Below are 12839 nucleotides of genomic sequence, written 5' to 3' on the forward strand. Positions count from 1 at the left end.
ACACTATTGCTGCTGCTTTAGAAATCAATTATATGGTAAGAAAATTAAGATTTATTCCATCTAGTTTGCTTTCTCATATCCCCAAATATGTTTTTACTTACTCTGCTAGTTCATATCGAAACCTCCAATTCCTGCTGTTATCAGTCACTACAAATTCTTGAAGCTGATAAAGATAGTCTCTCCTCTTGTCTTCATGAAGCAACTATTTTTTAAAAATGTATATATAAACAAACATGTATAATCCTTCAAAATGACCCCAAATGCCCCCTTTTATTCCACTTCCAATTATACATTTGTCACTGGCAAGAACTTTTGCATTTCCCCTACACCTCGTCATCTATCACGCAGCGTGGCTGCCAATGAACACTGCTGTACACTGACATCAAATGCATCCCTGAACACCTCCAACCTTTTCCCCTGGCTAGGACATGTGCTTATTATGTATTTCTGAATGCCCCTGAGGTCTTCCTGCTTTAGTAATTTCCTATCTAAAAACAAAAAAACAAACAAACAAAAACCCAGTCTGTGTGTGTTTGGAAGACAGCGTGCCAGTGCCGCTTCCCAGGGAGCGAGGCTGCTCGGCACCAGGAGAGGAGAGACTCAGCTGGAGCAACACACACCAGAGTCCGTGAAGGGCAGCTCTTGGTCATGTGGATGAGAGTAATTAATTTCTCTAGGTCATTTTTAAACTCTTATTTTTATATTCATCATTCATTTGGGGGGGTGGGGGGGAAGCCAGAAGGGAAGCAGCAGCGACTTGCAGAAAAAGTGCTTCATGCAGAACAGAGGTTGGACTTCAGCCCAGGCTCTTCCCCTGGGTGACTTCTGGGCAAGTCAGGTCACTACCTGGGGGCCTTGGTTTCTTCTTTTGCAAAGAGTGTGCTAGGCTTTGTGTCTACCATCTTCCACAGAATTAAAACTCTAATGGACAGGAAAATTAGGAGAAAAAAGTTTAAAATATTTACCCATCACTGAAAGAACATCCACTTTAAGATTATGGATGGTACATTTCAGCTAAAGAAAGCTAAACAACTGCATTGTTTTTTTCACTGACACCATAGACATCCAGGGCTTCACAAATTTGATTCGGAGAGAGGAGGCTTGTTTTTTGCTTTTAACCCTTCTTCCTACCTTTAGAAAATCATACAGGTGTTTAAGAACTCCTATTCGCACTTCATCCAGATCCTTTAAAAATCCATTGAAGATAGGCACCAGGTCAGCTGCTGTTAACTGATCCCCAAGAATCACAGCCAGCTCGTGAATGGAGAAGGCTAGGGTTCGCCGTACCTTCCACTAGGGGTGCATAGCAGACACACGAATCACGACAAGCAAGTGCAATTCAACCTCTTCCGTATCTTACATGGCATTTTTGGAGCAAAATGAATACTGCCAGGTGTTGGCCACTTAAAGCTTTATTTCATCAGAGACCAGTAAACATGCCAATTTGCATCCACATAAAATTCAGGCCAATAAGCCTTGCTGCAGCTTCCCTTTTCTCCCTAATGAATGACCCACCCTCTTTCTGCACGTGCCTCTGGAAAGGCTTTTACCTGTACATCAGAAGCCAGTGTTTCATATGTATCTTTCAGGCAGTGCCAATTTTGCCTGCCCAGGGTCAGTGCCACCCCTGGGAGGCTGTAGGCACAGTGTTTGGCTATGTCAGTATCGACAGTCTGGGCTCGAGCTGGGTCAGTCATGGACACATACTGATCTAGCAGCGGCTGAGGTATTACATCCTGGGAAATGAGAGAGAAAGGAGGCCATCGTGAATGCAGGAAAATACTCATGAAAAACAAGGAGTTTGGAGTTTAGAGGTGAAAACAATAAAGCAGAAATGTGAGAGGAACATGAGGCCTTCCTAAAGCCAAAGGGCTTCGGATTGCCAACTCTGTTTTCTCCAGAGAGTGGGTTTTCAATTTTGCTTGAAGTGAAAGCAACACGCAGAACTCACCTTTTTAAGATTGGCACAATATTTGATATCATAGAGGACAGTCTAGACAGCAATGTCTGCTTAGGCTGGTACATCCAGCTCTTGAGAATGGAGACTGGCTTCTCTTTTCTTACAACTGCCCCAAGAACCTAGCACCTGAGACCTTATACTCTGATAATCATGTCTATGTTTGACCGTGCTTGACTGAGATAGAACTCAATCAAATCAGTGTTAGATGTCTTATTTTTTTCTCATATTAGTTTGCTTTATTGAAAACACTATTATAGATTGTTCAGAAGCTTAAACACTACCTTACAATTAATTTTTTACAATTAGCAACATGAAATATGAATTAAAATAGTAATCAATATTGATAGAAGAAAAAATATTTGGTTCCAATTCTTAAAGTTAACTTTAAGAAAATATACAGTTTTGAGTTGCCTCCCCGCCCCCCTGCCCCCGAAAGAAACGAACCTGTAATTTAGATTTATTCTCTTCAAGTGGGGTGGGATCCTGCCTCTGGTCAGTCTCCAGATGGTCACTGGTTCCATTTCTGGGTCCACCTGGATCCTACAGAGTTGATTGGACATGTTACCAATTTGCTCCAAAGGAAGCAGCTGTCCTGTCACTTCCCCTTCAAAGAGTCCTTTTTCAATGCCAGAAATTACTTCTGTAAGCCAAGGCAAAAGCTTTCCTTGAAGTCAATGGTATCTTTCCAGATGTTAAAAATTACATTTGCACAGTTACATATGATACTGTATAAACCAGTTCTTTTAAGTGCTAAGGAAAATTGATTTCATACATTTTAATTTCAAGACTGCTGGAGGTCCTTACAGAAATACAAAGGCTAAAGTGAAAGCACTGAGGAGCAACCCTGTGAGTTTGCATCCACTATTCCTTATGCCCTAGGGACTCCCTGGTATGGCTAACCAACACCTTTAAGTAATATTCACATGTTTAAGGCACAGACTACTCCAGAAAGGTGAGGTGTGCAAGAAGTGGTAGAGCCAGCACCTCCAGCATTTCTTGGTAATCAGGGATTGCAGCAATGGTGGGTCCCTGAAAGAGGATGGGGGCTGGAGAACCCAATGAATCTGAGAGAAAAGATGTGGCTGATACAGGAGTATTTAATCAGAAAATTGTCCTAGATTTTCACAGGTACAAACACTCCTGATGTTCGCTGATAAACCTTTACATTAGGTAAACAATTAAAATGAACAAGAACATTCAATGGTGACATTTTGGTCTCTGATCATTGATTAACATTAACTGAGATGGACCTGACCTTCTCCTTCAACCATAACATGGATTTCCAACTTGCACTTGAAATGTCATACTGTCTACCAGCTTAATGGATTCTGACAAATCAGCTCAATATATGATCCAGGAAAGTCGATTAACACACCAATAGATGCTTCGTTTGCTCTGTGGCACGCCACCAGAACTTTCAATTCCCAAGGTTTTCACTGATATATACTATTTATTTTAACAGAGGACATGATAAAACAGAAATATTTTGGTATAAAAACCTAAGACCTCAATTTCTCCAAGTTAATAAATTCACATATAGTAACAAGATGTGTCATTAGAATCACTATTATCCCTTTAGAAATTAATTTTATTCCAAAGTCTTCAGTGCAAGCATATGTGCAGCACTTAATCCAGGAGCCAAATCAAGGCTTAAGCAAATCACCACAAGTCATGGCACCTCCAGAAGGTATTGTGAGTTCCCCAAACCCCAGTGGGACACCATGCTGGCTGGCTACCTGTGCACCCACCACTCAGCATCCAGCAGCCTTCTTTCTAGCAGGATCCCGACTCAGGGGGCTCCCATGTTTCTGCCCAGTTCACCATGCTCAACCCATGAATGCACACCGTGACTGTGGCCAGGAAGAGGGAGGCAGAAGGAGAGGGCAGGGAGGTGGTTTCCCGCCTGGGGTGTCCTTGTTCTTCAAAAGAGACAAGTGGGAAGACACAGGCCCCGCCTTCCACTGGGCATTTCATGCTCACAAAAGCCACCACAGCAGAGGGGAAGGGTGGACAGATCAGCACCAAAGGTATGGAGTCTAGCAGCCCAGAAGCTGCCCAACCACAGCACTTCTTCCTCTTGTCTTGTGCAAGAGAACATTTTCCTCATGGTTCTTGGAGTTTTTTATTTCCTTTCCCTTCTTTTGCGACAGGAAGCATCCTAATTAATCCCACTAGGATCTTGGAGTCAAGCCGCAAATTCAAGGGCTCTGCCCTCCCACACCATAAAACAAAGGCCCCATTACACAAACCCTTTTAAAGCTGCAACTCAAAAGCTCCAGCCTGGAGGAATCTGTTCTTTTTTTTTTTTCACCTCTATGATAAAGAAGTCCAAATACTATCACATCCCCACCAAGGTAAATGTGGTCACACCCTTCTACTTAACACTTGCAACTTTTGCACTCTAGGTAACAAGGTTGACAATAATGAGCTTTCTTGCTAATTTTTTTAGCAACAAACCAGCAGAAGAGGATATCACCCCATTTCTTATTAATCACAGATAACCAACTCCTACACATTTTATGTTTGAGTTTTAAAATGTTTTATTTTGCTTTATTAGAGCAGGCCTAAGGGGTAAGGGAGGTGTTAAGTTAATCACTGAAATCAAGTTCTAAACTGCATGAATAGAGAAACAATTGGCATTTAGGCCCTGGAGACCATGAGATTGAAGAGATTATCCATCATGGCACATGATAATGACACGGTGCTATCCCAATGACTGTATGACCACAGACTCCTCCCTCATTTTAATCCTCCATTCTGCCCCCCTACCTGTGGAAGACCCCAACTTAAAGTGGTCCAAGTGGAAGCTTAGTAGAAACTAGGACAGCTCAAGAACCTCCAGCTACAAGGGGTTGACCCAAGCTTCTGGAGAAACCTGAAGAAATAAATCATGGGCCCCTCTTCACTCCAGCTTTGGGGCCGTGGTCTCACAAGGGGCTGGTTCCACCCACAGGAGGAAGGAGGTCACTGGTGCTTTTTCAAAAGAAAGAGAAACAGCATGCCAGGACCAGCACTGGAGCATCCACGTATGCCAGAGCGCCTACCAAATGGGCGGCTGGTGTGACGGCTGCTCTGGGAGGCCTCGTCCACTTGAAATTCCAGGAACTGCCTGAATTCACCCTCCACTATTATTAAAAGATGTCGATGTCTGTTAGCAGTGACACAGAGCATTTACATGGTTAATCTCCCCAAAGAAGAAGTTCTTGTCATCTCTGGAGAAGAGGGAAGGTACTTTCTGGTGCCCACCCGTCTTCGTGGGAGCGTGTCGGCACTATCAATCACCTGACTGATTGGTTGTCTAGTTATCCAAAACATGACCTTAAGAATAAAATGAAATTTGCCATTTATCATCCCTGCTGGGATGTATTTATAAGAGAAAATGCTGCTTTGTGATTTCTGTCACATCCTCGGTGGCTGAGGGATACGGCAAATACTTACTGGGCTTTGTAATATCCTGGCCACAAAGAGCTCATTCTGAGATGATGAGGCTGCCAGAGCGATCTGATTGTCAGAGGCAGAGCTGGGATGTGAAATGGACACTTCCTTTAGGCCTGCTGTTGGCTTGCTCTCAGCCTCATTCACGCAGTCGAGCTGTGCAGCTCTCAGTGCAGCGGATAATACCTGAACTTGAGCTGGAGGAAGAGAAGTTTCAAGAAATTTAACAACTTTATTTGGTTTGTGGGGGTTTACTTCAGAGAAGTCTTCAAAACAACATAGTCTGCACTAAGCTACATGGTGTGGGTGTACTACACTGACACGTATCTGTTCTGAAGTGACAATGCTCTGGAGTCTCAAGACAAGCTCTTGGCAAGGTGGTGATATTTCCGGCCACTAACAATTAACTACTTCAACTAAATGCCAGCCACGCACAGAACATCAAACCTGAACTTGAAAAGTCTCAATTCGGAAAAACCCAAGTGACTCCACCATGTTTCACAGAAAGACAGCATGGTATCACTGAACAAGGATGACAGGGAGGTCCAACAACTCAGTGAAGGGTATCCTGCTCCCCCATTTATAAAGCAGGATGGCTACTTGCTCACATACACATACATACATGTGCGCACACACCCACGCATGAATACATCCATTTACACACAGATGAGTAATGCTCTCACTCACCAAGCCCCAAAGGCTGCCCATTCTTTCTGTCCAGAGTATGACAGTTTGAGATTATCTAAACAGTAAAGATAACATATTTCACATATCTTTCTGTAAAAATAAACGAATGTTTTAGTGTCCCCAACCTCCCAAAAGACACACACACACACACACACACACACACACACACACACATTACTTCCTGCATCCTGCTTCTATTAATTAAATTTCATGGACTCCAACATTCATCAAAACACTGAGAGCTTGTAGCTGGCTCTGCGCTGTGCCCAGGACAGGTCCCACCGCTCCAGTGCTACACACCAGGCCCTTCCCAATGGCCTGAGTGACATCTCCTGCCTGCCATGGCCAGTTCATAAATAAAATGCATCACTTATTTCTAGATCTTCGGGGATCATAGATCCCTTTGAGCTCTGAAGAAAGCTATGGGCCTTGTCTTACAAAGAAATTAAGTATGCACAAACATGCAAGATTTTACAAATAATGATTTCAGGGAACTGAAAGAACCTTCTGAAACTCATCCCCTGACTTCTCTGAATGGTGGGTTCTCAGCCAATCTCTAAAGCCCAGGCCAAATGTCACCTGCTATGTAAGCTCTCCCAGACATTTCCTCTACACATCGCATCCCCTCCGTTCTGAGCCCTCGCCATGCCCCACAGGGTGGCTGCCTGTACAATCCCCTTAACCATATCACAAGGGCCTCAGGGGCCACAGTCATCACTGCCCAGCCCCCAGTCCAGGTCTTACACTGGGGATTAAGGCAGCTCAGTAATGTATTTTCCAAAAACAGACCTTTGTCTCTAGCTATTAGGAGTGATATGTTACGTGTGCCCATTCCTTCAGCAAACATTGATTTAATTTCCTTCATAAATTTAGGGATAAAGAATAATCACAGGGCTAACTGAATTTTCATAGTTCCCTTCCCGAAAGCTTCACAAATCTCTGCCCAGCAACAGCAGCAAGTGACGTTTTTTTCCAATTTCTCCAATGCAAGGAAGAATACAAATATAGCACTGTGCAGAGAAGGAAGAGCACGATAATGGGATATGGATTGCAAGGTCCAGATCCCTGATCAGATGCTCAGTGGGAGCACGAGTCATAAAATGAAAAATACCCCAAAGCAGTAGTTGTGCTTTTCCTTCCTGTACAAAGACAAGAACCTTAAAGTTTAGCTAAGGGCTGCGTTAATAGGCTCCAAAAGGAGGCCATCCTTGGCTGTTCGTAACTAGAAAGGGCATTCTGTGTGGGAGATGATGTAAGCGTGTGTCTAAGGAGCTAATAAAGTTTCCCCTGACACAGACATGCCCACAAACTATCCACTTTCCTATCAGAACTGACTTCAGACTCTGTGCACGTCCATCTGCAAAATTAGAAAGCAAAATCATTGCATAGGTACCTGCACAGAGGTATTTCTGACTTTTCGAGCTGTACTGAGACTGAACAAGTCTCTCCTCTCAATGTGTATACAGTGTAAATGAATACAGGTCCACAGGCACATGCGTCAGTACACATGCCTGGGGAAGAAGGAAGTGGCGAAATGCAACACACGACACAGAAACATCCCATCTTCTCTTTAATGACAATGAACAACATTTACCTTGAACATCTGGATCATTCATCAGATGCTCCTGCAAGCTATCAAGGACTTTCTGAATCTCACTCCGGGCCACACAGCTGTTGTGCACAACCCCAGGTCTGCTGCAGTCGTCCTCCTGAGGCCCAGCCTCACTCAGAAGCAGCTCTAAGTCCTTGCTTATGTCAGGGAGAGGAGTTCGCCAATAAAGAAAATGACTGAACACATCCTCAGTGTTCCCTGGGCAGGCCCAGGAATCGGATCCAGGGTAGCTGCTGATGGGGAGGTCGTTGATGTCAGAAAGCTTTGAGAAGGCGCTGGTCTCTGGAGAAAGCCTGGTCCACTCAGCTCCAGCCGACACACTGCTTTCCACAGGGCTTTCCGCTGGGCCGTCAGAGGAGCTACTGCTGTGTGGGCAATCTCTGGTTTTCGCTGAGGTCCCTTCCACAGGTACCTCTGGCTCCCTCCGCACAGGCTTTGCTGAACGAGTTAAACTGAGGGAAGCAAACTTTTAATACTGTGTAACAGACTGAAAGCCACAGGGAAAAACATGAGAACCACATCCTCACCCAGTCCTCTACTTCCTAGCTGACCACTGGCCCCTCTTTGTGTCTCCTGGTGTCAGCTGACTAAAATCTCACGAGAGGATAAGAGGTTTGTCAACCCCCACTGCCCCGCCGGGAGTATGATGGGCAATGAAAACACCACTTGAAAGTTCAGCCGTTCTCTCCACTATACTCCAGGGCTGAGCCGGCCTGGACTTCTGCTGGAGCACCTTCGGTACATTTCATCCATTTCCTGCTCATGAGTACCTCCACCAGGGGGCAGGCATTAGAAAACAAAAGGCGCTGAAACTGGTAAGAGGTGGCTATTTGTTAACCACCTTGAGGTCTTGAGGAAGACACTGCCCACGGGCCTGCCATACAGCAGGAGCTCAATGAACTCTGATGGAAGTGGGATGGAGGGAGGATGGGCCAACCTCGGAAGGATTTGTATTCTGTGAGGCATCAGTTACCCACTCTCACATGCCTGCACGCTAGCGACAATGGAGAGACATTTACAAACGACCTCAAATAGGATGGTTGGTGTATACACATCAGCCTCAGAGGAAAGACATGACAAAGCCAAGATCCAGCGCCATACTAGCAAACACTGGAGGGTCTACCGCTGTTGGTCAGGAGTGTCGCCTTTATGTACATGTAACCCAACCTCCAAAAAAGTACATTTGGGAGACTTCACATTTTTCCCTAAGTAAATTACCCAGAGAACTTCATTCATCAAAAAGTAAGAGAAAATTTTCTTTATAGGTTATTTAATCACTAATCTCAATGAATATTTTATCTAAATTTAGGAGACATAGTAGCTTCATTATTTATAACCCAGTAGTCATGTTTCAAAATCATTATTGCAATTACTTTTTGCTTCTTTACATAATTAAAGCTCTAATATTCCATCTTGCCCAGAAGGTCACTACTAAAACTCGAGACAAGATAATTGCTGAAATTTTAGGTGGGTGCTTAAGGTACATCGAGGGTCCTGGTGGTGACCCTAGCCAGAGCATACCTGGCAGGGGAAGTGTTACCACCACTGCTGGGAGCAGGTGAGCCAGAGGCAAAACCAGAGTCCAAATCCTGGGTGAGTGGCCAGATGCTCAGGGCGCCATCCTCTCGAAGACAAAGGCCAGCCCTGGAGGGGTTTGCAAAGGTGGAAATGAAGGGGCCGAGGGACTGGAAGGCAGCCTGGCGCACCTGGAACCAGAAAGAACAGTGCAGTGAATGAACGCAGCATCGGCCAGCGGCGGTGGCCAGGACTGAGCCCAGGCTGAAACAGATAGGTGGACACCACACAAGCTACTCTCCACCACATTACATCTATGGAGATTTATTGCTTTCTAAATCATTCCCTAAATTCCAAATACTATTATTCAACAGAAAGTAAGGAAAAATTTAGCCCCATTATACTGTTTTCATTCTTCCAGAATATTAATTTTATATGAATAATACATTTTATATCAAGTATTTGAACAGGCCTTATTAATCATTACAGACATGTTTATGATAGCAACAGAAAAGGTAACAGTTCAGTTACATAGTTTTTTCTTTCTCAATTATGATTTTCATGATATTCATTAACTATAAATGGTACGGTGTACCTCACCTTCTTAATTCACCCCAAGCTTTTGAGATTTTAGTTTCCCTGAGACCTCACAAGGTCTAAATGTGATTATGGCAATCAGTAACTGAAGGGACAAAATACAAAGTTACAAGCCCAGAAGTGAATCCCAGCCCGGAAGCCAGACGTAGCTGTTCACTTGGTCGAGAGAGGCCGGTGTCTGGACAGGGCTGCTGGCACTCACCCATCGGCAGGGGTCGCTGACAAGTCTGATGAAGAGCGGGGAGAGCTGGGTTCTGCGGACCCCAGGGGAGGAGCTGTGCGACACAGCCGTGAAGCATTCTGCACAGGCTTTCCGCATGCCCCAAACAGCATCAGAGCAGAGCTCAAAGAACTTTGGGATCTGCCAAAACAAACAAAAGAGTGCTACTCCAATTGGAGACTCTGAGGAAGAGCAGAACCTGTTTTATTTATTTATTTATTTATTTATTTATTTATTTATTTATTTTTGTGAGACAGAGTCTCACTCTGTTGCCCAGGCTGGAGTGCAGTGGCGCGATCTCGGCTCACTGCAACCTCCGCCTCCCAGGTTCAAGCGATTCCTGTGCCTTAGCCTCCCGAGTAGCTGGGATTACAGGCATGTGCCACCACATCCGGCTAATTTTTTTGTACGTTTAGTAGAGATGGAGTTTCTCCACATTGGCCAGGCTGGTCTCAAACTCCTGGCCTCAAGTGACCAGCCCACCTCGGCCTCCCAAAGTGCTGGAACCTATTTTAATGAAGCAGTGAAGGCATATGCAGAAATTAATGACAAGGAAAAGGAAAATACATACTGGTCTAAAAGGAATCATTTGAAACAAACAGATATTATGAGAAGTGGAAGAAATAAACATTTCTTTTACCTCCTAATTTTAGTAAATGACTTGGTTACCTTTAACAGATAATAGAGAAAATCCCAAAAAGGGCAGAATGACCGATATTTGTTAGGTAAATTGTAGAGAAGATTGTGAAAGCCTCTGAAACAGTAGATGTCCCAACTAACTCACCCACCCAGGTATCACTGTCTTTGCCTAGCTATTTTACAACTCTGAAGTGACAGAAGGTAGGTTGCTAAAACCTGATAGTAATGCAAATAATTCCTGCCAACAGAAATGCAAATTGTGTCCAGTGAAATGCAATCAATTATCACCCTGGATATTGACCAGTTTTGAATTCATTTGTAAGTTCACTTCGATATTCCTTGCTCTGACTATAAATGAGTACTTTGAGTTCTCCATTAAACTGGCTGTAATATCTTACTGGTTTTCCTCACTAATAAATGAGTTAAATAAAATCTTTGAAATATGTTCATTTCATATCTCTATAAAGGTCATGATTACATCCCCTTTTAACGTGTATCCTTTAAAAGGGCTTTGTTTTTAATATCCTAATGTAAAATAGCCTAAAATGCTTCGCAAATGGGAATATGATATAATCATGCCAATATCTACCTACAAATGATTAGCATGTTACTCACTGCCATTCTTCATTCAGATATATTAAGTAGAAGATAACATTCACTGTAGATGGGCGTGGTGACTCACGCCTGTAATCCCAGCACTCTGGGAGGCCGAGGCGGGTGGATCACGAGGTCAGGAGTTTGAGACCAGCCTGGCCAACATGGTGAAACCCTGTCTCTACTAAAAATACAAAAATTAGCCAGGCACGGTGGTGCGTGCCTGTAATCCCAGCTACTCAGGAGACTAAGGCAGGATCCAGCCTTAGCTTGAATCCAGGAGGCAGAGGTTGCAGTGAGCCGAGATCACACCACTGCACTCTAGCCTGGGTGACAGAGCAAGACTCTGTCTCACAAAAAAAAAAAAAAAAAAAAAAAATGCACTATATATTCAAAGCAACAGCCCATTAAAAATTATTCTTGGGTTAGAACTGTGCTGACGTGGCTTATACTTTAAACAAAATAAAATGAGCTTCTGAACTTAAATTTAAAAATCAATTTAAAGATTAAACTTTTTGAGGTCAAAATCTCACCCATACAAGGAGTATATTCTGTCAAATAAAACTGACAAATGCTTATGGAGCAAGGTTCTCTAGGGGCCGGGGACTGACGGGGTAGACACTGGGGAAACAAGGATGAACACAACACGGTCCCTGCCCTCAAGAAGCTCCTCAGCTCCTCTGAACAAATGCTACCAGGAAGCTGAGAAGGGAGAAGCTGATTCTCTCTGGCACTGCAGGTAGGTCAGCCTAGACAAGGAAAGAACTTCACAGAGGCAATTCAACCTGGGTTGGAAGTGTGAGGAGGGTCCCACCAGGCAGGGAAGATGCTCTTAGTGAGCACAGGCCCAGAGGTACGAAAGAGCAAGAAGTCTCAAGGATGCTGAAGTCACCTGGCTGCTTAGGGAAGTGGATCTCTACTCTGCTATGCATCAGAATCATGTGGGACTTTATCAAAAATGCAGATGCCTGGGCCCCCCCCCAGGCTTCAGATATATGGCCAGAGGTGAGACCCACCGAGGCCAGGGTAGTGTTCAGAACTGAGAAAGGGGACTGGAGGTGAGGCAGAAAAGGCATCTACGAAGGGACCTGGAAGGCCCAGAAGGCTCTAGATTTTAACCTGTAAACCAAGAAAAAAATCCCAATGGTTTTGAGGCCCAGGAGTGAGGTGGTAGAGTGGTGTTCTAGAAAGAGCAGCAGAGAGAGAAGAGAGAGAGCAACTTGGACAGTGAGAAGAAGGCAGGGAAAAGTGACTTGTAAGGAGGAGACAGCCAAGCTCACCGGAAAAAAGATGGGGGTTGCTTCCAGCCCATTCCACAGACCAGCTACCTAATGCTTAGGAAAATGTTAGCTTCAGAAGTTATGAAATTTGAAATTAACAAATGCAAAATTGAGCTGCCATTCATAAATACAAAACTTAAGTGATTTTGAAAGTGCATTAAGAAGCAAATCAACAATTACAATTGGCCAAAATGTCACATACCAAAAATTTCTCAGTGGCTTCTTGTCCAACAGCATGACAAATATCACCAAAATTTGCAGCACAAACCTTAAAAAGGCAAAAGGCATATCCATTATTCT

General features: G+C 44.0%; 1 protein-coding gene across 11 annotated transcripts in view; it reads right to left on the reverse strand.

Annotated features, from left to right (window-relative positions):
- LOC100612020 (serine/threonine-protein phosphatase 4 regulatory subunit 1) overlaps positions 1 to 12839 on the reverse strand; it is an 80568-nt gene that overhangs the window by 9162 nt on the left and 58567 nt on the right. For 7 of the 11 annotated variants that reach the window (XR_010154135.1, XR_010154137.1, XM_063802679.1 and 4 more), the window contains 9 exons: positions 12742 to 12807; positions 10009 to 10167; positions 9216 to 9400; positions 7677 to 8146; positions 5399 to 5592; positions 2405 to 2500; positions 1551 to 1736; positions 1132 to 1293; positions 102 to 202 (listed from right to left, as the gene is read on the reverse strand). Coding sequence is in view for 6 of the 11 variants with exons in the window: in XM_063802679.1 (XP_063658749.1) it covers positions 102 to 202; positions 1132 to 1293; positions 1551 to 1736; positions 2405 to 2500; positions 5399 to 5592; positions 7677 to 8146; positions 9216 to 9400; positions 10009 to 10167; positions 12742 to 12807 (1619 nt within the window). In the remaining 5 variants the exon portion in view is untranslated. The remainder of the gene's footprint in view (positions 1 to 101; positions 203 to 1131; positions 1294 to 1550; positions 1737 to 2404; positions 2501 to 5398; positions 5593 to 7676; positions 8147 to 9215; positions 9401 to 10008; positions 10168 to 12741; positions 12808 to 12839) is intronic. The other 4 variants (XR_010154136.1, XM_009437465.5, XR_010154138.1 and 1 more) reach the window with 2 other exon arrangements.

The sequence above is a fragment of the Pan troglodytes genome, chromosome 21, assembly GCF_028858775.2.
Source record: "Pan troglodytes isolate AG18354 chromosome 21, NHGRI_mPanTro3-v2.0_pri, whole genome shotgun sequence".
NCBI lineage: Eukaryota > Metazoa > Chordata > Mammalia > Primates > Hominidae > Pan > Pan troglodytes.